Source organism: Chiloscyllium punctatum, chromosome 19, assembly GCF_047496795.1.
Source record: "Chiloscyllium punctatum isolate Juve2018m chromosome 19, sChiPun1.3, whole genome shotgun sequence".
In the NCBI taxonomy this organism is placed as follows: domain Eukaryota; kingdom Metazoa; phylum Chordata; class Chondrichthyes; order Orectolobiformes; family Hemiscylliidae; genus Chiloscyllium; species Chiloscyllium punctatum.
This window is the reverse complement of record NC_092757.1, coordinates 58,627,931-58,654,077: the sequence shown is the minus strand read 5'-3', so window position 1 is coordinate 58,654,077 and position 26,147 is coordinate 58,627,931. Positions and strand designations below refer to the sequence as shown.

The window sequence follows — 26,147 nt, the reverse complement described above, 5'->3', positions numbered from 1 at the left end:
TATCTTTATGTATTTTAAGACATTCAGCACCACCGTCTCCTAATGTAGACATCTTTTCAAGATGTCGCTAATTATTTCCCCACATTCTGTATTTTCCATATCCTTCTCCACAGTAAACACAGAGACAAAATACTCAATATCTTCCCCCATTTCTTGTGATTCCACACATAGGCAGCCTTGCTGGTTGTTTAGGCACCCTATACTCTTCCTAGTTACCCTTTTGTCCTAAATGTATTTGCAGAATCCCTTTGAATTCTCCTTCATCCTAATTGCCAAAGCTATCTCATGTGCCCTTTTTGCCCTATTGATTTCCCTCTTAAGTATAGTCCTCCTGCATTTATACTCTAGGACTTCATTTGATCCCTCCAGCCTATACCTGACATATGCTTCCTTCTTATTCTTGACCAAAGCCTCAAGTTTTTCTAGTCATCCAGCATTCCCTACACCTACCAGCCTTGCCTTTCACCCTAACGGGAATATACTGTTTCTAGGCTCTTGTTATCTCATTTTTGAAAGCTTCCCATTTCAGAATTGAATTGGAAGCATGTTCTTTTGTTCACCATAACCTGCTATGTGTTGGCACACAAACCTCCTGGTGCCCTCATTGTACGTGGCTGGAAGTGATTGAAGTTGGAATCTTGTGGGCTCGGTGTTTGCCTCATGCTGTTTGACACCAGTGCAGAGTTTCCAATTAGCATCACCTCATTTGCAAATTGATAAGGCAAAAAGAAAATAATACTTTCCTTTTGATCAGTTCTGTCTTTGAATTGAACGGGGTATAGTGCTTGGTAGTACAATTGCTTTGGGCAAATCTGGCAGTAGTGAGTCATGGTTAGTAGTTACACAGGAGTTAAAGTAGGCTTCTGATTTTCTTTCCTGGATTGCTTAAGCTTGACTTGGTTGAGTGTGGAATGATTCAGCAAAAGAATTGTGACTGAGAAATGTTAACTGAGTGATTTCAAATTTTAACATTTGTGACTAGGGTAAGAAACCTTGGACCAATTCACTGTTAAGTTTAAGCAAGATGGGCTCTTCATAAAGTCACTAACAAATTCAAGAAGCCTTTCTTGTAAATATTTACAGTAAACAATCGAGATTAGGCAAACTGTTAATAAAATAATTCAACAATGTTTTTCTCTTTGATGTAGACAAACTTGATGTATAAAAGAATGTGATTTTTCACTAGTTAGTTGGAGACCTTGGAAGATGGAGAAGCCAGATGATACTGCTCATTCTTGGGGAGAATGAATAAAGTCAGTCTGTCAACATCTTCATCCAAACTGTGCGTAGATTGAGGTTGTTATAACTTTACCATCAGCTTTCTGATGCTGCCTAATCTTGGTTTTATGACTTGGGTGGGTGGGGGGGGTTTGTTAATGAAACAGCAGCACTGAGGATCCTAGCTGTCAGATTTAAACAGGGTTGGCCGAGGTAGACTATTCTAGGAGATTTCACCACTTCCTTCTCTAATTGCCTTGTACAATTAAGCAGCCATTTTCCCTTGTCACCACTTTTTAAAAAAAAATTCCAAGAAAATGGGAGAAGAAACACTTTTATGGTAATTCCTGATTTTTTTTTTCCCCATGATTCCACAGCTCCCCACCCACCCAAATCTCTCACCTATTGCTCTCAGCAGTGTCCAAGATGGTCTTCCAATTCTTTGGCAGGTTAGCCATCTTAGGCTACTTAGCAAATAGAAGATACAAGGGCACAAAGAACTGAACTGCCTGAGCTTAAAGTGCTAGACCTTAAAAGGCTGCATGTGGCCAAAGTTTGGCCAAATTCAACACCTGCAGTGAGTGGATTTGATAGGAGTAAGCTGCATTAGAGTCGAGGACCGGGGAAGCACAAGTGAGCGCCATGGAGGAAGGAGTCAGGTGAGATTGTAAAAGATTTCAATTTGAATATGAAATTACATTATTCTTGTGCATCAAGTTCACGTTCAGGTTACTAACTTCTCCAAATTGGTTCCCCCTTGATGTCATAAGATAAATAGTCACAAAATGCAGCTGATTTTTCTGAGCTGTTTGGTTCAAGGAAGTGGAGCTTAACTATTGGTTCCTCCGCCTCTGTCTGTGCATTGTGGGTTGCAAGAGGAAGTGGGCTTGCTCTTTCAGACGTGATCAATTCTGGTGAGGATCGAAACTGCTAATTTTGGAGATGTGGTGTCAAAGCAGAGTGTAGAGTCCGCAAGCCGTGACTATTTCAGGATTTCTATTGCTGTGGAGCTGTTAGTGTAGAGTTTTCGAAATCACTCCAAGGTTGAAAACAGGGACTTGGAGTGGCATGACCTACAGTGAGAGAGAATGCTGACACGATGTTACAGAGTCCAAGCCTCAAATTATGGAATTAGGTGAGTAGTTGAGCTCCTAGTGTTACTTTCTCTCATATCCGAAAACTCGTGATGGTGTATTTGGGATATGGCACGGCAGTTTCTGAGCTAGTCATGACCGTTCCTGACACATCACAGCAGCTGTGGGAATTTAAATTTAATTACATAAATCTGAAGAACATGTCTCTTAATGATGACCATATCATAGTCATAAAAATCCCATTTGATTCACTAATGCTGTTGAAGAAGGAAATGTCAACCTAACCCAGTCTGGCCTGTCTATGACCCCAGAACAACAGCAATGTAATTGTTAACCACCCTGTCAAATGTGCTGGTTTCTAGCTCACTTGTTTGGTCGGTGATTCGCTTAAAGGGTTATTAGGAATGGTCAGTAAATGCTGGCTTTGCCAGTGATGTCCCTGTCCTGTGAATGAATGAAAGATATAGTGGATGGCAAATGTCACAGACTTGGAGCCAATTCCAACCCACCACCTCTTGGTAGAGGTCACTTCTGTTACTTCAGTTGTTCTCCTGAGGGTATCCCATTTCCTCTCGCCTTTTCCTATTTGATGTGTACTGTTGTTGTACTTTACCTTTTTAGAGAAATTGTGTAACGGGGCCTGAGATATTGGCTGCACTTGGAGGCTCTGAGCCATTGTTAGCAGTTGTCCAGCCAAGGTAGTGATTAAAATTATTCCAAATACATTGGCACCAGAATACTCTGAGAACTGCGCTTGAGGAAATGTTTCAATGGTGCATGATGCTCAAGTTCTTCATTGCCACCAGTGACTGATCTGTGCCCACCTGTTCAATACCCCATACTCGCTCTGTTGCTTTATGGTAGCTAGGCTATTTTTGGAGGGCCAAAAACTTCATCTAAAGGCTTAAATCAAAAATAAAAATGACTTTAAATGAATCAAGCTTCAGTGGAAGACTCAAACAATCATAGTCATACTGTGTGAAAATGTGGTCCGTTTTAAATCTTTCTCCCTCACCTTAAACCGGTGTCCTCTAGCTCGGCCCCCCCAATCCCTGGACAAAATAACTTTGGTATTCACCCTATCCATGCCTCTCATGTGTCTCCCTGTTTTGGTGCCTGCTGGCAGGTAGTAGAGGAGAATCAGCCAGTGTCCCAGTCCTGACACTCCTAATCCTAGTGTCATGTGAAAATGGTGGTGTGAGTGGGTGGAAGGGAAGTTCAGGGGGTTTTCAAGATGGAGAAGTGGAAGTTGGACTCCTCATCCTAGTTCCCTCAGAATGTCACAAGCCAAAACTGATCTTTTCTTGGAGAAAATTCTCATTGGTTAAAAGACAGTTACTAGGAGAACTTGAGGACTGCAGGGTGCTGGCGATCAGAGTTGAAAAGTGTAGTGCTGGAAAAGCACAGCGGGTCAGGCAGCATCCGAGGAGCAGGAGAATCGACATTTTGGGCATAATCCCTTTAGAGTTACCTCAATTTTGTTTTGGTTAATGAATCAGATTTTATTTTTAGTTCATTTATTCAGGGCCTTAAGAAATCTTATGAAGTTTGATGGTTCTGTATCCGTGAGGCATTGTGTATAGTTATCTCCACAATGGGCAGTGATCCAATGTATGGATCTTGTTTGCTTGGTGTAGGCAATAACTTTTAGAAATGTGATTTTTGATATATTTTTGTGTCAATATACATTACAGTAGTTGGAAGAAAAATATCTTCCCTTACAATATCCAAGTGAGTTCTGGACTGAAACCATCTTCATTACTGTTTTTTTTTTGAAAAAAGAAAATCTAGACCTTGTTACCAACAGCACCTATGCTATTGCTGACTTTGGCACACTTCGGTTGTTTGTAACCTTGGCAAACTCCACTTTGGAACCTGTATGCTCTGTCTCGACCATCACTAATTCCCTCTCTACCACATTTATGCCATCTGCCCTAAAGTCGTGCCGTCTGTCACCTCCAATGCTTTACTGCACATCCTACCCAATATGTATGAATCTCTGCAGTCCATAACTCCATAAATGGATCGTGCTTTGTTAACCTGCATTCCACCTCCTATAACCATATGATCAGACTTAAAACTTCATCCTTGTGATTTGAGTCTCTAGCTTCATCTAGCCTTAAGTTAACTTCCTTGCACTAGCCAGGTTTCACCTTTTGTGTACACTCCTCCAGCTTGTGCTACTTGGGCCCAGGACCCATGGCTTCCCTAAATGTTTCTGCCTCTTCCAGCATTATGATCCTGTTTTCCCTCCCTGTGTCCTTCTGTCATATTTATTTTGGCTGTTTCTGTTTCCTCATTCAGCTAGTGCTTTGGGTCTTTTTGATATTCAGTTGAACTATAATGCAGTGTTTTAGTGTAATGCTATCACTCACACTCATTGCATTAGTATATCTCTTGATGCAGTCTTTTTTTTTAAAAAAAACTGGAGTTGCACACTGTGATTGGTGGATGATCTTATCAACTTTAGTCTTTAATACCACAAAAAAACCTCACAAATGAAATGGTCCACAGAGGCTTATTTGGAGCATCTCTGTCTTGCACCCTGCTAAGTCTTTTTAAGGGAGGCCCCACACTATCTACTCTCTTTGAGAAGGCTTGTCCAGCCCAGTTTCTGGTCTGAGAGCTTGTATTGCGTTTTTGTCCAAGACGACATGTCAGTCCTGAGGCCTGTGTGCTCTGCCTCTCCAGGTGTTTAGGCTGTTTTGTGATGCATTATTGTGTAGCAGCATTATAAACTGCTTCATAGCTAGTATGTTCTTAAATTTGCTGTGCACTGTTTCTCAAAAAAAAACTTTCTTAAATCTCAAAAGAATCTGTGTAGAACCATACAGTCCAGTCAGGTAGTTGGGCTCATTCCTGAAGAAGGGCTTTTGCCTGAAATGTCAATTTTCCTGTCCCTCGGATGCTGCCAGACCTGCTGTGCTTTTCCAGCACCACTCTCATTTGGACTCTAATTTCCAGCATCTGCAGTACTCACCTTTTTTGTTTAGTTGGCCTCATAGTCCTGTCTGGTCTTCTGAATGCCACTTGGATTTAGATATTAATAAATTTGACGAGTTAAAGTTTGGTTTTGACTTGTATGTCTTTTAAAATATGGTATGTACAGAGTTGAGTTGAGGCTTTTTTTTTCTATATGAGCATTCATGTTTCTTCAGCATATCAACTCAGTTGGGTTTAGATTGTACAAAAGCTGCAGCTTCAGTGAGTGGGGTTCTTCAGTTTTTAGCCAATTATTTTCTGTTTCTGTCTTTAATTTGGAATCAGTAGCTGTCTATTGACTTGTTATCCTGTCACTTATTTTTCTTTCGTTTTAAAAAAAAAGTTTGTGTGACAGGATCCTGTTTGTTTGTTTGTTTGTTTGTTTGTTTGTTTGTTGCTCGTTCTTAACTACCTTGAAGATGACAGACATTCATAAAGGCAACATCTTATGTTCTGTCTGGTGCAAGTACATTTGAAGTGCTGTTAGCATCATAATTCCAGGACTTTGACTCAATGACAGTGACGAAGTATCCATGTATATCCAAGTTAGGAAAGAGTGGTTTGGAGGGGAGCATGCAGGTAATGATGTTTCCATATAACTGCTGCTATGATTCTCTAAGCTTGAGATTGAAAGGTGCTGTCCAAATGGTCTTGGTGAGTTGAAGCAGTGCATCTTGTAGATGGTACACAGTGTGTCCTGATTTAAGCTGCTTCACCATGTTCCTCGACATTCAATTCTAACTTAGAGGTACTTGTATTTTTAAAAAATCAAAATTTGTGCTTGCAAAATTCAGAATGTGATGATCAGCATTAGATATGACTTTGATTGGATAGCACTTGCTGAACACTCCTATGTGTGCTAAGGGCTGCACTAACAACCCAATCAGTCTTATTAGTCAAACTTACAATGTAATTACATACATTCTGATGTAGAGCCTTTTAAGAGGAGTAGCCACACCCTCACTTGGAGACCCAACACACACCGGTCAGTTAGCTGATGCGGTGCCTCCTACATATCAGAAATCAATGCCATCATGGCTCTGAGGTCCATGCAGCATGAAAGAAAACAAAGGGGAATGTAGGCCCTGCCTTCTGCAAATAACATCTCAGTACATTGTATTCTTTTCAATTAAATAAAACCTTTTTAAAGGCCAGCTGCTTTCTGGTACATTCCTCTTTGCAATATCTTGGCCAATCAGCATCCACCTGCCAACCAATCGGATTTTCTTTTCCTCCAGGCAGTATGAATTGTTCCCTTTGAAACTTGGCATTCTTATATCCCAAGGAGAGCAGGATGAAAAGCTTCAAAAACATGTCTCCTTTCTTTTCCTCTCTCCCCAGTAACAGTCCAGTTCTGTATTACAAAGCAACTGTCCATATTAGAGAGTGCAGGGCAAAAAGAGTTGTGCAGAATCTCACCGAAAACAGTTTTCCAGTCGCACAAATAAATAACTCTTGACATTTACCCTTTGATTCCTGTCATTGAGCCAGTTTTTATCCAGTAAGCCTCTCTGCTTTCGATTCCCTGGGGATCTCCCTGTTTAGACCAGCCTGCCATATTTGGACCATGTTAACCAAAAAAAAAGTTGGCCACATCAAATTCACAAACCTCATCAACCCTCCTGGTACCTCCCCAAGACTTTAGTGAAACTAATCAGACATGACCTTCCCATAACAAATCCAGGCAGTCTGTTCCTGTTTAATCCAAGTGATTTATACTGTACATCAAATTTCTTCCTGTAATTTGTTCATGCTGACAGATTGGGTTGAGAAACATGTAATTACTTGGATTATTCTTAATTTTTATTCATTTCTTTTAAAAAAAATAAATAGCTCTCCTCTACTGTGCATGTAGCCAGAAAGGATTGACTGCTTCCTATCAGTTCCCCTTTCAGAATGATTTTCAGTAACTCTGGGTGTTTACATAGTTGGCCAGCAAGTGCTGCTGACTGCAGACAAGAGGGAAAGGGTAATTTCTGTATTGACATCAAAGATGGCAATTGTCCTAGCGGTCAGGGGTCAGAGCTGTGCTTTGTTCCACCTTTTGTTTCCGCTCCCTGGAACTCCCACTTCTGAAGCCTGTACGAATTTAGCCCTGAATAACATTGCTCCCTTTAACGTGACGTTAGGACTGTCTGTCGTGTGAGAGGTAGAAGAATAGATGCTGCCACGGTGCAACCCTGAGCCTTGCTGTTACCATTGCCTGAATCTCCCTGTGCTAATCCCAGACCCTCTACTGCTCCCTGCGTGGGATCTTTGTACAAACTGCAGCTGTAGTCCGTGCTAGCAGACAGGAGGGGCAAGGTTAGATTGAAAGGGGGCAGGGGGTGTCACCGTCTGTGTTAACAATAAAAATTCTTGGCTCTGATGACTGTGTCCAGTGTCATGGAACTGGAGGTAAACTTGGAAAAGAGTTTGTTTTCTTTTTTTAAAAAAAAGTTTGGCATCTGATTTCAATCTGAAAATTCTGGATAATCTTCTTTTTAAAAAAAAAACCTGTATCCAGTTCAAACTTCCACGTCAGTCTGTCATCAACTGTTCCCAGTTTAATAATTAGCTGTTAACTGCTTCTGGGACTTGTCCACCCTCCCTTTTCCCATGGAACAATGTTTGCAAATGCATTCCTTTCACATCAGTAACTTTCCTGATTTCGTCACTCTGACTTGGATCACAGTATGTGCTAGAATGTCTGTCTGGCCAGATTTGTAGCTTTTTGGAGGGATGCGCAGAGGTGAGTACTAATGTCAGTTCTTTACTTTGCTGTTTGGTGCTTGAGATCTTTTTGAGCTGTTCACAACAGTTTTGGCTCTTTACCCCCCCCCCCCATCATCCATCTGATGTGGGCAATACATAACAAAGACTAAGCAGTGCCTCCACCATGCAACGCTGTATGGATTTAAGCGAGTTGCTGTTCAGTGCGAGGTGCTTTTTATTTGTTTGTCCGAAAGTGGGTCTGTACTCAGCAGATCCGATTTTAGTCTGGGAGCAGGTATTGAGCTCACAAGCTGGAGGGCAGGACTGCAGAGGCTCTGCCTGCTAAATTGCAGTCCTTTTGCTAATGTCGTGGGTCTTTGTTTATGCCCATTCCATCAGCAGCAGCGTCCTCCTCTGCTTAGAGTTTGTTCCCATTTTCAAAGAAAAATTCTATTCTAAAAATCTGAAGAGGAGGAATTTGCAGGGATGTGGAGAGAGTGGTGGTGTACAGTACAGATGGGATGGTTGGTAGGCCTTCCCCTCTGCTATAATGACTTTGTGATGATATTCCTTGTTTTTCTTTCCACCTGTATAGATGCTGTGAGTGTAACGTCTCACTCTCTCACTGGTATTATGAGAAGGAAGGCCGGCTGTACTGTAAGAAGGATTACTGGACCCGATTTGGGGAGCTGTGCCATGGCTGCTGTGAGCGTATCACCAAAGGGTTGATCATGGTAAGTGTTCATGCTGAGACTGAGCAGCACCGATTGGTTGTATGTGTTCTCTTCAAATTGAAAGGCTCTACACATTAACCAATCTGATCCTTTCTGCAGTCCTCTTACAAATCAGTCTCCAGATTTCCTAAAATAAGGCCATCTCATATGAATTTAAGGTTTGTGCATTGACAGATTGAACGGAATTTGTGCAGCCACTTTGGAACTATTCACAAGAACATGAATGTGTACTGCTGTAAGGTTGTGAAGCTGACTGAAATAAGTTTTTTTTAATGTGGGGTTGGGGTGTGGAGTGCCCAGTGTCTTCACTCTGCAGAAAGTATCTACAACCACCCAGGTCTAGCTAAGTGAGTGAGTGAGCGTGGGGCAAAGGATTATGTGAAATCCTCTTAAAATGTTGAAGAAATTGAATTCCAAGAACACAGGATCAAGAAACCAATTTCTAAAAAAAAGGAGGATGCCAGGATAGGTTATGTTTGAGGAAAAGGTGAAGCACTGTGTGGAATTCGGCCCAAAGTGGGGGATGAGTGGAAAATTAAAATAAAATGCTAGTTGAGATCATGGGCCTTTGGGATTGATAGAATGAACCCAGCGCCTGCAACCTGTTTATAATTGGCAGCTGTGACAGGAAGATGTGTACCTTCTGCCCCATCAGCAACATCAGTGTCATGAGCAGCTCATCACCCTCGACAGTGCTATATGTCTGCTGCCTGTATCTGTTTGCACTGCATGTCTTTGCTGATTTATCTTCCAGGTGGCTGGAGAACACAAGTACCACCCCGAATGCTTTGTATGCCTGAAGTGTGGTGTATTTATTGGAGATGGAGACACATATGCATTGGTAGAACGCTCCAAACTCTACTGGTAAGTACAGGATTTGGTGGTCGGACACTTTATACCTGAAACTCTGTCTGTCATGTTTCTTTTTTTTTATGATAATGGGGGTTAATGTTTTTGAATTTTATGATTAGAAGGTTCTGTTTGACTGTAATAGTTAGAGCAGTATTCTGTTTGACACCAAAGAAGCATTAAAAACAGTCTCCTCTGGATTTTCGGTGTTGGAGGATGGCCACCTGTGCAGTACCAGCATTTGGCTGTGCAATTATTAAATAATTGCTGAGGTATTGAACACTTCCCTGATGGGCTAAAACGTGGCACTGTGTGGTTCCTATATATACAGAACAACCTCGATTATCCAAACGAGACAGGTAACGTTTTTAGGGGACCTTGAGATCTTGTTTGAGACGTTCGGATCACCGAGGTTGTTCTGTATTGTGTTAGCCATGCCTCTGTTTATGTGATTTATTCCAGGCCTTCAATCCATCACCTTTTTAGAAGTCTTTATTATGTGGTATTGCCCATTCTTCAAAATACATGCTTCTTAAACTTGTATTTCCCTCACTGTGATTGAGTTTCAAGGTTTGAAAATTGTTGGGACTCCTCAGCAAGGACAGTGTGCAAGGACACTGGGCTGGGCCTGTTAGTGGGGAAGCATGGGTGTTAGAACTTGGAGCTTCACCGAAGCCATTGTTGTCTTGGGGCTAGAGACACGAAAATTTCAGCTTGCAACCCCACGTGGTGTTGTGACCTCCACTTCGGGAAGCCCTGTTCTAAAGATTCACTGTCTTACAGTTTGATTATTTTGAGTGGATTAGTGTGAGAAACAGCTGTGGGATAGTATGTGGTCCTTCGGCCAACATTAACAAGTTCTTTGATTTGATTTAAACAAATAGTTGGAGCTGTGCCAATTTTCTTCATCCTACCCTCTTGCTAATCAAACACAGAAGACATCATAACTGTTCTGATCCCCTCCTTCCCTAATACTCTTTTTGCCCAGGGTGCTGAGATCATTGATTAGCAGTGTGGAGTAATAATGCTAATTTTTAATTTCCCTCCCCCTCTTCCTGACAAGATTGGTGTCTCAGCATAGATCAGGTACTGAACATTGAACGGTCTGATTTGCAGCAGTCTATCAAGAAGCTATATTAGCTGTGTCTCAGACACGAATTGTAATCTTTTGCTCTTGGTTTGGTAACTATCGAGATCGCTGTTTTACATTCACCTTATTGTTCGTCTCTCCTGTAGTGGTTGCTGCTATTACCAGACGGTAGTTACGCCTGTAATTGAACAAATCCTCCCAGACTCTCCCTGCCCTCCGATCCCACACACTGTGACATTGGTTTCAATCCCAGCCTCCACGGAGGGAAAGCGAGGCTTCTCTGTGTCTATCGATCAGCCCTGCAGTCCCAGAAGTTCCTCCTCAGAGTATGTGCACACCGTACGGGTCAAAGAGTAAGTGAAAGTTGTCACGATACAATATGATTTGGAGGAGCTGGTGTTGGACTGAGGTGGGCAAAGTTGAAAATCTCTCAGCGCCGGGTTATAGTCCAACAGGTCTCTCGCTCTCTCTCTCGGTGAATTTATATTTGCACGTGCATTCTACTTTTGTTCAAAAAGCACACAACTTGCAGGCAGTCAATCCATATAACATTTTATAAGTTCTCATTTTGGAAATAGAACCAGTCTGACTCAAGATTACCATACAGACACACTCTAACCTCACCCCTTTAATACAATGCCTGCCTGAGCTGAGATGTCATCCTTTTTAATAAAACCTTAAGTTATCTCGAGAAAGTGACTTAAAAGTTCTGGGGTTTACATGTTAATAAATTGAAACCAGCAACCCATTCTAAAAGCTGAAAGACTTTAACAGCAATCTAGGTTTGTTCAAAATATCATTTCAATTGCATGACGCAGTGATCTTTTGCTATACATTCTATGTCTTATGATCCTGCTGCACAGCTACTTGATGAAGGAGCAGCGCTCTGAAAGCTAGTGCTTCCAAATAAACCTGGCGCTGTGATTTTTTTTTTAACTCTGATATAACAGTGGCTCAGTAGTTAGCACTGCTGCCTCACAGTGCCAGAGACCCGGGTTCAATTCCCACCTCGGGCAACTGTCTGTGTGGAGTTTGCACATTCTCCTAGTGTCTGCGTGGGTTTCCTCCGGGTGCTCTGGTTTCCTACTACAGTCCAAAGATGTGCAGGTTAGGTGAATTGGCCATGCTAAATTGCCCATGGTGTTAGGTGGATTAGTCAGGGGTAAATATAGGGGGTTGGGTTTCACCTCGGAGGGTCGGTGTGGACTTGTTGGGCCGAAGGGCCTGTTTCCACACTGTAGGTAATCTAATTTTTAAAAAAAAGCAAGACATTTGTCACTGTGTGCCTTGTGATGGATGAGGGCCATCTTGACAGTTCACGGCCATTCTACAGTTAGTGATATCCCCTCCTCTATTGGAGGTAGAGCAGGTCATTTGGCTTCAGCCTGTTTCCATGCTGGTTTTATATTGGGATATGATCCCTGCCCCACTTTAACTTCTTGTGTAACTCAGGACCAATGAATGCTAATAGATGTTGGCCCAAGCAGTGAACAGATGACGGTGGCTCAATGGTTAGCACTGTTGCCTCAAAGCACCAGGGACCCAGATTCAATTCCAGCCTTTGGCGACTGTCTGTCTGTGTGGAATATGCACGTGGGTTTGCTGCGTGGGTTTCCTCCAAGTGCTCTGCTTTCTTCCTAAAGATGTGCAGGTTGGGTGGATTGGCTATGCTACATTGCCTGTAGTGTCCATGGATGTACAGGCTTGGTGGGTTAGCCATGGGAAATGCAGGATTATGGAGATGGGGTGAGTCTGCGTGGGATGCTGTTCAAGGGGTTGGTGTGGACTCTGGGCCGAATGACTTGCTTCCACACCTGTAGGGATTTAGTGAGGATATTGGTTCATATAGGGCGTCACTATTGAGCCTAATGCCATCCTTTCTCAATGCCATCCATCCATTACTAGTAGGAGTGGCTGGACAGTGGTCCATCAATGGACCTTAACAGATCTTGGCCTTGCTGAGCCAGAGGTGTTGAATGTAGTTGTCCTGCAGTTTCTGATCTGTTGTTGGGCTCCAGGCATTGCTTAATTATTGACTGACTGATTTGGAGAGAGCCTGCCTTGAATCTGATATTAGCTGGAACATTTCGCTCCTAATGGCTTCATCCAACAGGACTGAGACTCCAGTGGTCACTTGTCACTGAGGAACCTTGCATTTGTGAAGTGAGTACTAGCCCTACCAGGTCTGAGTAGTTTCAAATACAGCGCAGACAGTGGAGGCACTACAAGAGTTCAAAGTAGCAACCTTCTGAGTTATTTGACAGGATTAACAGCTTGTATAAAGTTCAGATTGTATGAAGTTTTTCTCAAATAAAATGCCATTATTTTTTGTTAACAAATTGGGAACATATTCAAGTGTTTGTTTTGAATAATGTCAAACGTCTGGACATTGAAGAATGTTTGGCAGTGTTGCTGTTGGTTCTGGGTGAGGCTGAATGTGGCTATGGTCTTTTGTCTGGCTACTGTAGGGATTGTTATAATGATGAGATTTCATACACATCCTCAATGGTGTTTGACATGAGTGAAGGGCAAGTGCAGTCTTTGGAATTTCTGGAGGTGGTGACAGAAATATTCCCCACCACTTGTTGTTTGTTTAATATGCAAAAGATGTGGATTAGGAGGGTTAGCAATCGAATTTAATGTTTGTTTCGTGCATCCTGATACTTGTTTATCTGTTTTTTTTTAATTGCTTACTGAGTTTGCAGATTTCCCAAAGGGATTAATCATTGGAGGTCTGTGCTCTCTATCCCAGCTGGCAAGCATTTTGATGCAAACTAACATCACTGCTAAAAATCATTGTTTAATATTCCTCATGACTAAGTGACCTAACTACATCTTGAGACTATTGCACAGTTAATTGTTGAAATTTTCTTTAAATTAGCTGCTAATTGAATCCTGTCTCCAGCCAGGTCAGATCTTGCATTCTAAAAATCACTAAAGATTGTCTAAAAGATTAACTAGGAGGGGCAAAGTTAGATAGCGAGAGAAAAGTAGTGAAATATTAAAAACAGCAAGAATTTCTGTGGATTTTTGAAAAGGAAAAGTGTTAACAAAGTGAGTGTTGGTCCTCCCGTGTTGGCAGCTTAGCCACACCACCTCAAGGGCAACTAGGGTCAGGCCAAAAAAAAATGCAGGCCAGCCAGTGATGCCCATGTTCCTTGAGCAAATATAGAAAAGAAAGTAGACAGTAATGGAAAATGAAGAAAAACCTGAGGGGAAAAAAACGCTGAAATCTGAAACGAAAAAAAATTACTGGAAAAGCTGAGCAGATCTGGCAGCATCTGTGGAGAGAAAGCAGAGTTAACCCTTCGGGTCGGGTGACCCTTCGAAATGATGGTAGCTCAGAAAAGTGTTGGTATTTATGCAGAAGATTGGGAGGGGGCAGGAGCTAGAGTAAATGTTCGGTGGAGATAGAGCTCAAAGAAATGGAACAGTGGAAATATAAGAGTGTGAGTAAAGGTCAGCCTGGGAAAATGATTAGCTGCTAAGGGGGACCATTAGTAACCAACAATGGGAGTGTGATAGCCGTCTGTGTGATAACAAGGCCTGGTGTGTGGAGGTGGGAGATGACATGAGTGAAGGTGCTCAAGTTCTAAAATTGTTGAACACTATATCGAGTCCAGAAGGCTGTAGAGTTCCCAAGCAGAAAATGTGTTGCTGAGTTTCGCTGGAACACTGCAGCAAGCCTGAGACACAGATGTTGCACAGGGGACCATCTGTGTATTGAAGTGGCGGGCAGCTGGAAGCTCCGGGTCGTGTTTGTGGACAGTGTAGCGTTCTCCAAAGCAGTCACCCAGTCTATACTTTGTCTCCCAAATATAGAGGAGACTACATTGTGAGCACTGCTTCACCTGGAAGCTGTGTCTGAGACCCTTGGATAGTGAGAAAGGAGGAAGTAAATAAGCAGGTGTTACACCTTCTGTGGTTGCAGGGGAAAGTGGGGTGGGGGGTGAGAGGTCCATGTAGACAGCTCCTAAAGGAGGAGAGGGGAATTTGTCTGATGGTGGCATCTCACTGGAGATGGTGTAAACGGTGGCTAATGATCCTTTGGGTGTAGATGCTGGTGGGGTGGTTTGTGAGGACAAGGGGGACTCCTTGTAAAATAAGTAAAGGACAGTGAATTGAACATGTACTTTGCACTGGTCCCCTCTATAGAGGTTACAACGAACAACCCAAAATGTGCTGTAAATCAAATGGAGGGGAAGAAATATCAGAAGAGAATCGTTGGAGCTGCAGACTATATTGATGGACTTCACCGGGCGTCTTTTAGAAGAAGTGGCTACTGAGTTATTTGTGGATTGATTTTTAAAAAAAAATTTTTTTTTTTAATCTTCTAGATTTGGGGAAGGTTCCAGTTTGAATGTAAATACGAAATGTAACTCCTTTATCCTAAAAGGGACAGAGACACCGAGAGAGAGAGCAGGAAACTACAGGCCAGTTCACTCCTCTGTTACAGGAAGAATGTTGGTAGCTATAATTAAAGGTATTATTGTGGAGCACTTGAAAATATTCAAAGTAACCAGGCAGATTCAGCACTGTTTGTGAAGGAGAAGTCAGGTTTAACCAATTTATTTGGAGTTCTTTTGAGGAAGCAGCGTGTGCTATGGATAGGGGAATCTGTGGATGTACCATACTTGGATTTCCAGAAGGCATTTGATAAGGTGTTGCAACAAAGTTATTGCAGGAAAATGAAGCTGCATGATGTAGAATTTAACATGCTGATATGGATAGAAAAGTGGCTGGCTAATAGGAAACTGAATAGGCATTCATGTAAATGACTCTGAAGGGATGGAAGATACAAAAATACATAGGAAAGGAAGTTGTGAGGAAGACAGGTTAAGTGAGTGGACACAGATCTTTCAAATGAAATATAGTGTGATTTGAAATGTGAAACTGGCAATTTTTCTGCAGGCAGAATTAAAGAAAGACGTGCATTATCCAAATGGTGAGAGATTTTAGAGCTCTGAAATGCAGAGCAATCTGAGAGTCCAAGTACATGAATCACAAGGTTAGTTTACAGGTACAGCAAGTAATTAGAAAAACTGAAATAATGTTATTGCTGATTGTGAGGGGAATAATTGAATATAAAAGTAAGGAGGTTATGCTTTAGATGGACTGGACACAGTTGAGACTGTGTGTCTGGAGTACTGTGCAAAATGTTGGTCACCTAATTTAAGGAAGGATAGAAATGCATTTGAGACGTTTCAGGGAAGGGTTACCAGACTAATTCCAGAATGAAGGAGTTATTTTATGAAGAAACGTTGGAGAGGCTAGGCTGTCTGGAGTTTAAAGAGTAAGATTGAAATGTACATGGTTCAGAGGGGGCTTCGTCACAGCAGATGTTGAAAGAATGTCTTCTCCTGTAGTAGAATCTAGAACTGGGGCCTCACTGATTTTAAAAATAAAGGGTTGCCCATTAATGAGATGGAACTTCTTTATGTCTGGATCATGAGTCTCTGGAACTCTTCTTCAAACAGTGGAAGTGGAGTCCTTGACTATTTATTAAGGCAGTGGTAAATTGATATCAGAAAATAATCTTCCAGCTTCACAGGCAATCTGATGTAAATAAAAAGTTCTGATGTGAGTAGATCAGTGGAGGTAGGAAATGAAAATAAACAGGAGCGTGTAGTGGTGACACAGTGGCTCAGTGGTTAGCACTGCTACCACTCAGCGCCAGGGTCCAAGGTTCAATTTCACCCTCTGGTGACTGTCTGTGTGGAGTTTGCCCATTATCCCCATATCTCTGTTTCATCCCACAGTCTAAAGGTTTGCATGTTAGATGGATTGTCTGTGCTAAATTGTCCAGTGTCCAGGTATCTGTAAATTAGGTGGATTAGTTGTGGGAATGCATGATTACAGAGGTGCATTAGGTGAGATGCTCTTCAGAGGGCCAGTGTGGATTAATGGGTTGAATGGACTGCTTCCACACTATAGGAGTTCTGCAGTAGGGAAAGGTAGAGGAAGTGCAACAAGGAGCACAAAACCACAGGGCCCTGAAGATGACATAATAGTTGGATAACATTTGTAAAGAAGGCCTTAGGGTGCTTTCCTTCAATGGCCTTTAATATAACCGCTGGGTTGTAATGTTGGAACTGCATAAGATATTGAGTTCGATCATAGCTGGGGTTTTGTATCCTGTTCTAGTTACCACATTAAAGGAGGATTACAGAGGATATTCACATAGATGTTTTCAGTGCTGTAAAGTTGTAATGATATGGAAAGATTGGATAGGCCATCATGAGGGGCTTGGATAAAATAGATAGGGAAGATCTGTCTCCCTGATGGAGAAGTTGATTTCAGGGAGCTTAGATTTCAAGTGATTGCTTGTGTCCCCTCCAACCATTTTACCAAATATCTTCTCTGCCCAGATGGTGGTGGGAGTGTAGACTTCACTGCCCAGTTTGGTGGTTGAGGCAGAAATCATTCCTTGTTTAAAATGAACCTGGATCTGCCTGTGAAGTGCTGAGGCCTATGGACCAAATGCAGAAAAGTGGGGTTGGAATGAGTGGCCAGTTTATTCGGAGGCAGATTGTCTCCGAATGCTTTATGTGCTGTAACTGTGTTTTACTGCTCTATGGCAATGAACAGTATTTGTAATGGTCAGTAGGCTTAACAAAGCCTGCAAACTTAACTCCCTTGCCTACCTTCTGGTTCCTCTTCACAACACTGCATTGGACAGTGGGAGTCTTTCTGCAGGAACTACCAAATATCAACTATAGTTACCTAAGCAGGATGGTAGATGCCACTGGAAGTGTAGTGAAGAAGGTTACCTCAGATTACAACGGAATCTTGATCAGATGGGCCAATGGGCTGAGGAGTGGCAGACGGAGTTTAATGTAGATAAATGTGAGCTGCTGCATTTTGGAAAAGCAAATGGTAAGATCCCAGGGAGTGTTGCTGAACAGAGACCTTGGAGTGCAGGCTCATAGCTCCTTGAAAAGTGGAGTTGCAGGTGAATAGGATAGTGAAGAAGACATTTGGTATGCTTTCCTTTAATGGTCAGAATATGGAGTACAGGAGTTGGGAGGTCATGTTGCGGCTGTACAGGATATTGGTTAGGCCACTTTTGGAATATTGAATGCAATTCTGGTCTCTTTTTTTTTTCCCTATAGGAAGGATGTTGTGAAACTTGAAAGGGTTCAGAAACGATTTACAAGGATGTTGCCAGGGTTGGAGGATTTGAGCTAGAGGGAGAGGCTGAACAGGCTGGGGCTGTTTTCCCTGCAGTCACAGGCTGAGGGGTGACCTTTATAGAGGCTTATAAAATCATGAGGGGCATGGATAGGATAAATATGCAAAGTCTTTTCCTTGGTGTGGGGGAGTCCCGAACTAGAGGGCATAAGTTAAGTTTTTTTTTCTCCTCTCCCCCTAAAAAGGGGCAACCTTTTCATGCAGAGGGTTGTGTGTGTCTATGGAATGAGCTGCTAGAGGCAGTGGTGGAGGCTGGTACAATTACAGCATTTAAAAGGGATCTGGATGGGTATATGAATAAGAATGGTATAGAGGGATATGGGGCAAGTGGTGGCAGATTGGACTAGATTAGGTTGGGATATCTGGTCGGCATGGATGAGTTGGGCCAAAGGATCTGTTTCTGTGCTGTACATGTGTATGACTCTATAATGAATGAAGTTGGTGGGAGGGGCTAATTTGTATGGAGGGTGGATATGCAAATTAGGGAGTAGAAAATGCCAATTTTATCGGAAGCGGGTGGGAGAATTACTGCAGGTGTACAGAATGGAGATGTTGGGATGGTTTTCCCTGTTTGAGGGGGCAGGAGGGGGGATCGATGGCTGAAAGATTTGTTGGAGGTGTTAAATCGTGTGTGTGTGTGTCAGGAGAGGTTGTTAATGTCTGGAGAGAGTATCTAGTTTTAAATATGTTTCCACTGGTGGAAAGATAGAACAAGAGAGCATAGATTTAAGGTAATTAGCAAAAGAAGCAAGGAAATAGATGAAGAGTAACCTTTCACACTGAATGGTTAAGGTCTGGAGTGCATTACTTTGGAGACAATGGAGCCAGGTATATTTGAGGCATCCAGGAGGGAATTTGACTGTTAGATGAAGAGGAAAAATGTGCAGAGTTATTGGGAAAAGACAACAGAATGGCACTAGATAAATTGCTCATTTTAGACGGTCCGTACAGAGTATGACAGATCAAATGGTCTGCTGTGCTGCAACAAAATCTGCAGAGTGTTCCCTTAATTTTATTGTGCACCAGCTGCCAATTTTTTTTTGCATGTTCCCGTGAATATCTTTCACAGCTGAGCACACAGTAGTTGAATACATAGGCGTATGTGTTTTGCAGCTGTGCACCTTAGCAGGAATGTTGGTCAATAACTATATTTAATGGCTGGGAATACCGAGGCAGTGTGTGATCCACTGAGTTGACTTGATATTGGAATCCATCAGCATGCTAAATTTCTTACATAATTGTCTACCTGGATTGATTCCTTTTTTTTTCAAAATGTGGTTCATATTTAGTTGCTAGACATTTTGTGGTGAATGCCAGAACATTGGAGATGGTGTTTTTAACTGAATAAAGTTATGGTTAATGCAGTCATCTTAAGACTCCTGATGTCTTGTCTCCGGTTCTTTTTTTCTTCAGGGGGAAGTAACGGTCTTTTAGATGGTGCGTTTTCCCCATATTATACAGCATTTGTCTATCTCGTCCGTATAGACTTACTTTGCTGCTAATTGTGTCTTGTGCACACAAGGCTGGCTGGTAAAATTGTTAGTCAATTGGAATATGTTTTTGAAGATTTGCCTGGCCCATTCTGAGATGAATTGAGTCGACTTCATGAGCCATCAATATAATCAATTCTTGAGGAGCTTGTGAAAAATCTAGTGGTTATAGTTGCAGGTTTCATCCTATAAGGAACTTATTTCTACGATATCGTTTTTGTTGCAGAGTTGATGCTGGCTGCATCAGTCCAGACGTGAAAAACTCCATTCATGTTGGTGATAGGATCCTGGAAATCAATGGAACACCAATCAGGAACGTGCCTCTGGATGAGGTAAGCTGGGAATCAAATTACTGCAAGTTTGATCGCATATTATTTTAATATGCGTGTATCAGACTGAATGATTGATTGAGTCTCTCTTAAATGTAACTGTCTAAAGTTGAGAGAGGTCAAAGCCAAAACTCTGTATGGGAGACTGGGAGAACCAGCTTCAGGAGGAGGCAATGGCTGACTGGTATTATCACTACACTTAATCCAGAGACCCAGGTAACATTCTGGGCACCTAGGTTAAAATTCTGCCATGGCAGATGGTGGAATTTGAATTCAGTTTTTAAAAAATTTGGAATTAAGAGTCTGATGATGACCATGAGTCCATTGCTGATTCTTGGAAAAACCTATCTGGTTCACTATTGTGAAGAAAACTGTCCTTACCTGGTCTGGCCTACATTTGATTCCAAACCTACAACAATGTGGTTGACTCTGAACTGCCCTCGAGGTAATTCAAAATTAATGCTGGCCTAGCCAGCTGTGCCCACCTCCCTTGTTTTGAATTTTTTAAAAACCATGGTGGTGGGGATGTCAGCTGTCCACTGTAAGTAGAATGGTCATAATTGGTGAAGAGCTTATCCTCCGATTACTGACTGACTCCTGGCCATTATGCAGCTCTACAGGAAATTGGTTAGTTGACTTTTGGAATATTGTTTGAAATTCTGTTCTCCCTCCTACTGAAAGATGTTGTGAAACTTGAAAGGGTTCAGAAAAGATTTTCAAGGATGTTGCCACAGTTGGAGCATTTGAGCTATAGGCAGATGTTAAATAGGCTTGGGCTCTTTTCCCTGGAGTTTCCGAGGCTGAGGGGTGACCTTTTATAAATGTTTATAAAATCATGACAGGCATGGTTAGGGTAAATAGGCAAAGTATTTTCCTTTGGGTGGGGGAGTCCAGAACTATAGGGCATAAGTTTAGGGTGAGAGGGGGAAACATTTTGAGACCTAAAAGGGCAACTTCTTCAGACCGAGTGGTGTGTGCATGGAATGAACTGCCAGAGGAAATGGTAGAAGTTGGTACAATTGCAACATTTAAAAGGCATCTGGGTGGGTATATGAATAGGAAGAGTTTAGGAGGATTTGGGCCAAGTGCTGGCAAAAGGGACTAGATTAGTTTAGGAGATCTGGTTAGCATGGACGAAGGGTCTGTACATCTGACTCTGCAATGCAGCATAAGCAATGAAAAAGCAATCAGTAGCAAACATAGGAGAGAAACTGCCTGAGATTGGAGGTGCAGCAAGCAGTGTGGAAAGCAAGTGCTGATCGTTAGGGAGCCACCAGGAGAAATGGAGCATCTTTTGGCTGGGGATTTCATTGTGAATGTAGAGCAGGCCCTTTGACTCTCATCAAGCTTGCCCCACCATTCAACAAGATCATCACTGATCTGCGTGTGGCCTAAAACTCCTGACTTTAAACCATCAACTTCCTTATTGGTTAAGTATCTGCCTACCTCTGCCTTTAATGTTGAGCGAGCCGCCCTCGCCCCCCACCCCCCCAGCAGGGCTTTCACCATTGGCTGTGTTTTTTTGCCTGACTAATGTCAGGGGGATGTGAAGAAGGAGGAAATTGCAAAGCACAGGAGAGCTTTAAACCTGAAAACAAAGAAATATTCAGCTAATCGGAAGCCAGAAACATCACTGAGGTAACTAATTCCTTGCAAATGAATGTGGATTATTTTGGTCATGTGGATAAATCCAAGAATTGCTGTATGGGAAAACATGTAGTGGATGTTAATGTAATGAAGATTGTCAGTTGTTGAATCTAAATCAGAGATAAATTGGAAAAGAAGATAGTAAGTGCCTTGTTAAAATGTTCTAGTTCCGAGGATATGCAGTGGAAACACATTAGCTGTGACTCACCAGTCTGTGAAACTCCTGTTTCGGTTGATGGTGTTTTTTTTATGCAGAGGAGTGCCAGTTATTTTTGGCAGGGGGAACAAATCTTTTGCTAATTTGTGCTTGTTTTCTTCTGCCACTTTAAATACTGCTGAGTCCAAATAAGAAGCTTTCCTTTTTATTTTGTGGCTTTAATGGAGGATCAATAATTTTTGAGGTCTTAATGTATTATAATTTGCTTTTGAGTTTAAATACAAAGGTATTGCCATGTGACTGTATCACTTAATGCATAAATTACTCAGAATGAGAAAGGAACTCCTGAGATTTGCTGGGGGCAGAGGGGGTTCAAAGGCAGAATCATACCTTGGCCCCTAAAGTTGGCATTTCCCATTGGCAACTGTGTGTTGGAGAGAATGGACAATATGAGCTCTGTATTGATTCAGATGAGATGCTAACCATTTAGGCAGACTTCCACTGGAAGCAATGAAGTTGGAGAGAGGGGTTCTCTTCCTTTTGGAAGGAGGAATGCATAACACCAACCATATGAAGGTACAGTGGAATAGGAAGAAGCTGGAGGGATAGAATGGGAGATCGTGGCCGTATAATAAGGGGGTGTTTGGGAGGAATCACTGGATAAAATGGGCTAAACCAGTCCTACATAGTTGGGAAAGCTGTGTAGTAGACAACAGCAAATGTGTGGAGTGAACAACTGTATGTACAACAGCGAGGGGAGTACTACGGGCAAATATGGCTGGAGAACAAGGTGATCTGTTATAAAATGGTCCTGATGGTTTTTCCTTGAGCATACCTCATCCTGCGAAAGATTTAATATATTTGGATTGTGTGATGTTTGACTTTTGCAGATTGACCTCCTGATTCAAGAAACCAGTCGCTTGCTGCAGCTAACTATTGAACATGATCCACATGACACTCTACTGGAGGACCAAGCAGAGACCAGCAGCCCGATGTCTGATATTTACAGCCCACGGAAGTTAAGTGCCCCTAATGGAGAAGGTAGTGCGGTCAAAAAACGCCCTATCATGTAAGGACAGTTATAATTTGTACTGAATATTCCCTTGATCTGCTGTTTCTTAACATGCACCATCCTATAAGGTGACCTTTAAAACCGCAGCAAAACATAAGACTGAAGGAGATGATTTGGCCCATCATTCTGCTCACTCATTGAAAGATGCATATATATGCATTAAAGCTATGCCCCGTTGCATATACAAGGGGGCATAGCTTTAAATTGAGGGGGGGTAGATATAGGACTGATGTTAGGGGTAGGTTCTTCACTCAGCGAGTCGTAAGTTCATGGAATGCCCTGCCAGTAGCAGTAGTGGACTCTCCCTCTTTATGGGTATTTAAGCGGGCATTGGATAGGTATATGGAGGATAGTGGGTTAGTGTAGGTTAGGTGGGCTTTGATCGGCGCAACATCGAGGGCCGAAGGGCCTGTACTGCGCTGTATTCTTCTATGTTCTATATTTAAGAATTCACTCTTCCCTATTGACATTGATCGATTCAGTCCTTCGTTCAATTAGATTCTCAATCTCGGCAGTGGGGAAGCATCAAGCAGAAAATGGATACCTTCAGAAGTCACATGACACCAGGTTAGAGTCTAATAGATCACTTCACCTGACAATGGAGCAGCGCTTTGAAAGCTTGTGATTTCAAATAAACTTGGTGTCTTGTGACTTCTGACTTGGTCCACCCAAGCCCAACACTGACACCTCCACATCCAGAAGATTGAAGGAACGAAATTCATTTGTTTGCCATCATAAGAGTATTCTTCTTCTTTCTTGGTTGTTTAGAGTGGAATCAGCACAAAGACCAGACTGAAGCTGTTTTTTTTTATTCTGAGGAGTTGTGTTGATTTGGCATTTGAATCATCCTTTACCATTAAATGAACTGAAAGGAGATGAACATCAGCTGAGAACATGAACTGTTTTCTCAGCTCTACTAAGTAGAGTTTATTGTGTAAATCAAATCCTTTTTTTATTAAAAAATTACAAACTATTTAAAACATCCCTAACATGATGCTGGGTATTATCAACTTTATTGGGAGAAAAGTGCAGACTTCCTTAGGAAAGAATTGAGGAATATTTATTTTGAATAAGAATTTTGTAGGTGTCTCCAGCTCTGGTAGTTTGGATGGGTATTAAAAATCCAATGGAAATCTCTATAAAGAAGCTGGGAATTTACATAGAAACTGAGAAAGCAACAGCACAGGGAAGATCTGTACAGACTAATCCCATTTCCCAGTCCTTAGTCTGAAGTCCTGTAAGTTATGGGACCTCAGCGTTTCTGCCTCTGCTTCTGCTACTTTTTACTTTGCAGGCAGTGAGTTCCGGTCTCCTATCACAGTCCGTCACAAAAAACCATCTCCTGGACTCCTATTCTTTCTACCAATTACTTTTAAACCATGCTCCCCCTGAGTTAACATCACTGTTTACTAGTCCCTCATCATTTTTAAGGCTCTTAATTAAATGTCTCCACTGTTGCAAAGCAAAAAGCCAGCTTGTTCATTCTTTTCTAAGCTAAAACTCTACATTCCTTGCGGTATCTTTAAATACTCTCAATCCTCTTGCATATGGTCATATCCTTTCTGTAATTTAGTGATAGAACTATGCATAGTACTCAGGCTGTGGACTGTTTAATATATGTACAGCATAATAAACATCCTCCTTGCCTTTTATTAGTGGAAGCATAAAATGTATGCTAAATGCTTTCCTAACTTCCTTGGACCTGTCTGCCCACCCTTGGGGATCTGTGGATTTGCACTTCAAAATCTGCTGTGTACCTCGCTACATCTCGATCTCACCAATTTTATTGTCACATTTTGATTTTCTTAGTGCCCCTCTGTTTTGAATTCCATTTGTGCCTTTCTAAATTACCATTTCTATTCTCCCTCAGATGTTGTTCGACATTTTGGGAGGGTTCCTGGTGTAGGGGAATAGAATAGTGGAATCTTCAAATTCCGGGCAGTTCTCTTGCACTCCACAGGGTCCCTATGCACAGTTCCCATCTCCACTGCAGAAATGATTAACTATCTGGCCATCGGAAACTCCAGGTCAATATTTCTTTTTCTGTTGAAATATTGGATGGAATAAATATACTCAATGACTGTCTATTGCCTTTTAAGACACTTGCAAAGTGCTCCTTGCCTCTATGGATAGATTGCCATTTTGATCTCTAGTAGGCATCAATTTTTCCTTTTAGTTATCCTCTCGATCCTTCTGCCCTTTAATACTTTTTTTGTTTGCTAAAGTTTGGCATGTCCTCACTTTTGTTTGCCAAACTTTCCTTTTTAAATTTAGTCCCAGCAGTTATTCCCTCAGTAAACTACAGCTAAGTATCTTACACAGATCCCTTTGGGAAGAGTTACCAGAATTTGATTGAATTCTTCTTTTGGATAGAGTGAAGTGGTTAATTCTGAGACTAGGGCTCTGCATCTTAAGGGAAAAAACATTGATGTAAGGTGGCTGTGATGGATTGGGAAATATCACTTGAAGGAATGATAGTGCAAAGGCAATCGTAAACATTCAAATAGTGAATGGGTAAACTACAAAATATTATTTATTCCTGTGTGGCCCAAGAGTGTAAAGAGAACAGTAGCCCCATATTATGCCTTATGAGGGAAGTTAGAGTTGGCATTAGACGTGAAAATTAAGTGTGCACATAGGCAAGGAGAAAACAATATCCCTGAGTATTGGAAACAGTTTAGAAGTCATCAAAGGGCCATCTGATTGATTCAGTAGGGAACATAAAGTTTGAGAGTAAGCTTGTAGGGAATATAAGAATTGACCATCAAAGTTTCTGTAGGTATTCAAGAGAACAGGATTGTGAAAATGGATGTAGATCCCTTACTGTCAGAAACAGGGGAATTTATAATGGGAACAAAGAAATGACTGAGCTAAATTCAAAACTTTGTGAAGACCGAACAAAGGGGGAAACCCCAAACAAACCAGAAATGACGGGGAGTCCAGGATTTAGTGAGAGGGAGGAGCTGAAGCAAATCTGAACTGGTAAAGAAATGGTATTGGACAAATTGATGGGATTGAAGGCTGATTAATCCCTAGGGCCTGAATCTACATTAGACTACTTAGACAATGGCCCTAGAAATAGCTTTGGTCCTGTTTCAAGAATATTTAGACTCTGGAATAGTTGCTACAGGTTGGAAGTTAGCTAACGTAGCCCTGCTATTTTTTTAAAAAGTGCGGGAACAAAATATAGTTCTCTATGTTCAGATGGGATTGACCTGGGTGGAAGGTGAGCTGTGAGGAGGATGCAAAGATGTTGCAGTGTGATTTGAACAGGCTGTATGAGTCAGCAAATGCAGAATAATATGGATAAATGTGAGGTCATCCGTTGGTAGCAAAAATAGGAGGGTAGATTATTATTTGACTTAAGTTGAGAAAGGGCGATGCTCAATGAGACGTGGGTGTCCTCATCATTGAAAGTAAATACGCAGATGCAGCAAGCAGTAAAGAAGGCAAACTGTATGTTGGTCTTCGTAATGAGTGGATCCAGGTACAAAATGAGGATGTCTTCCTGCAATTAAACAGGGCGTTGGTGAGACCACACCTGGAGTATTGTGAGCAGCTTTGGCCTCTTTATCTGAGGAAGGGATGGTCTTGCTGCAG

At 41.9% G+C, this 26,147-nt stretch overlaps 1 protein-coding gene across 3 annotated transcripts in view; it reads left to right on the top strand.

The window, feature by feature from the left end:
• The window catches only part of limk1a (LIM domain kinase 1a), a 69,403-nt gene that overhangs the window by 17,276 nt on the left and 25,980 nt on the right, over positions 1-26,147 (top strand). For 2 of the 3 annotated variants that reach the window (XM_072589472.1, XM_072589473.1), the window contains exons 3-7: positions 8,584-8,722; positions 9,477-9,586; positions 10,808-11,014; positions 19,569-19,674; positions 22,366-22,544. In XM_072589472.1, coding sequence (XP_072445573.1) covers positions 8,584-8,722; positions 9,477-9,586; positions 10,808-11,014; positions 19,569-19,674; positions 22,366-22,544 — 741 coding nt within the window. Of the gene's footprint in view, positions 1-7,266; positions 8,026-8,583; positions 8,723-9,476; positions 9,587-10,807; positions 11,015-19,568; positions 19,675-22,365; positions 22,545-26,147 lie in introns of those variants that run through there. The other variant, XM_072589475.1, reaches the window with a different exon arrangement.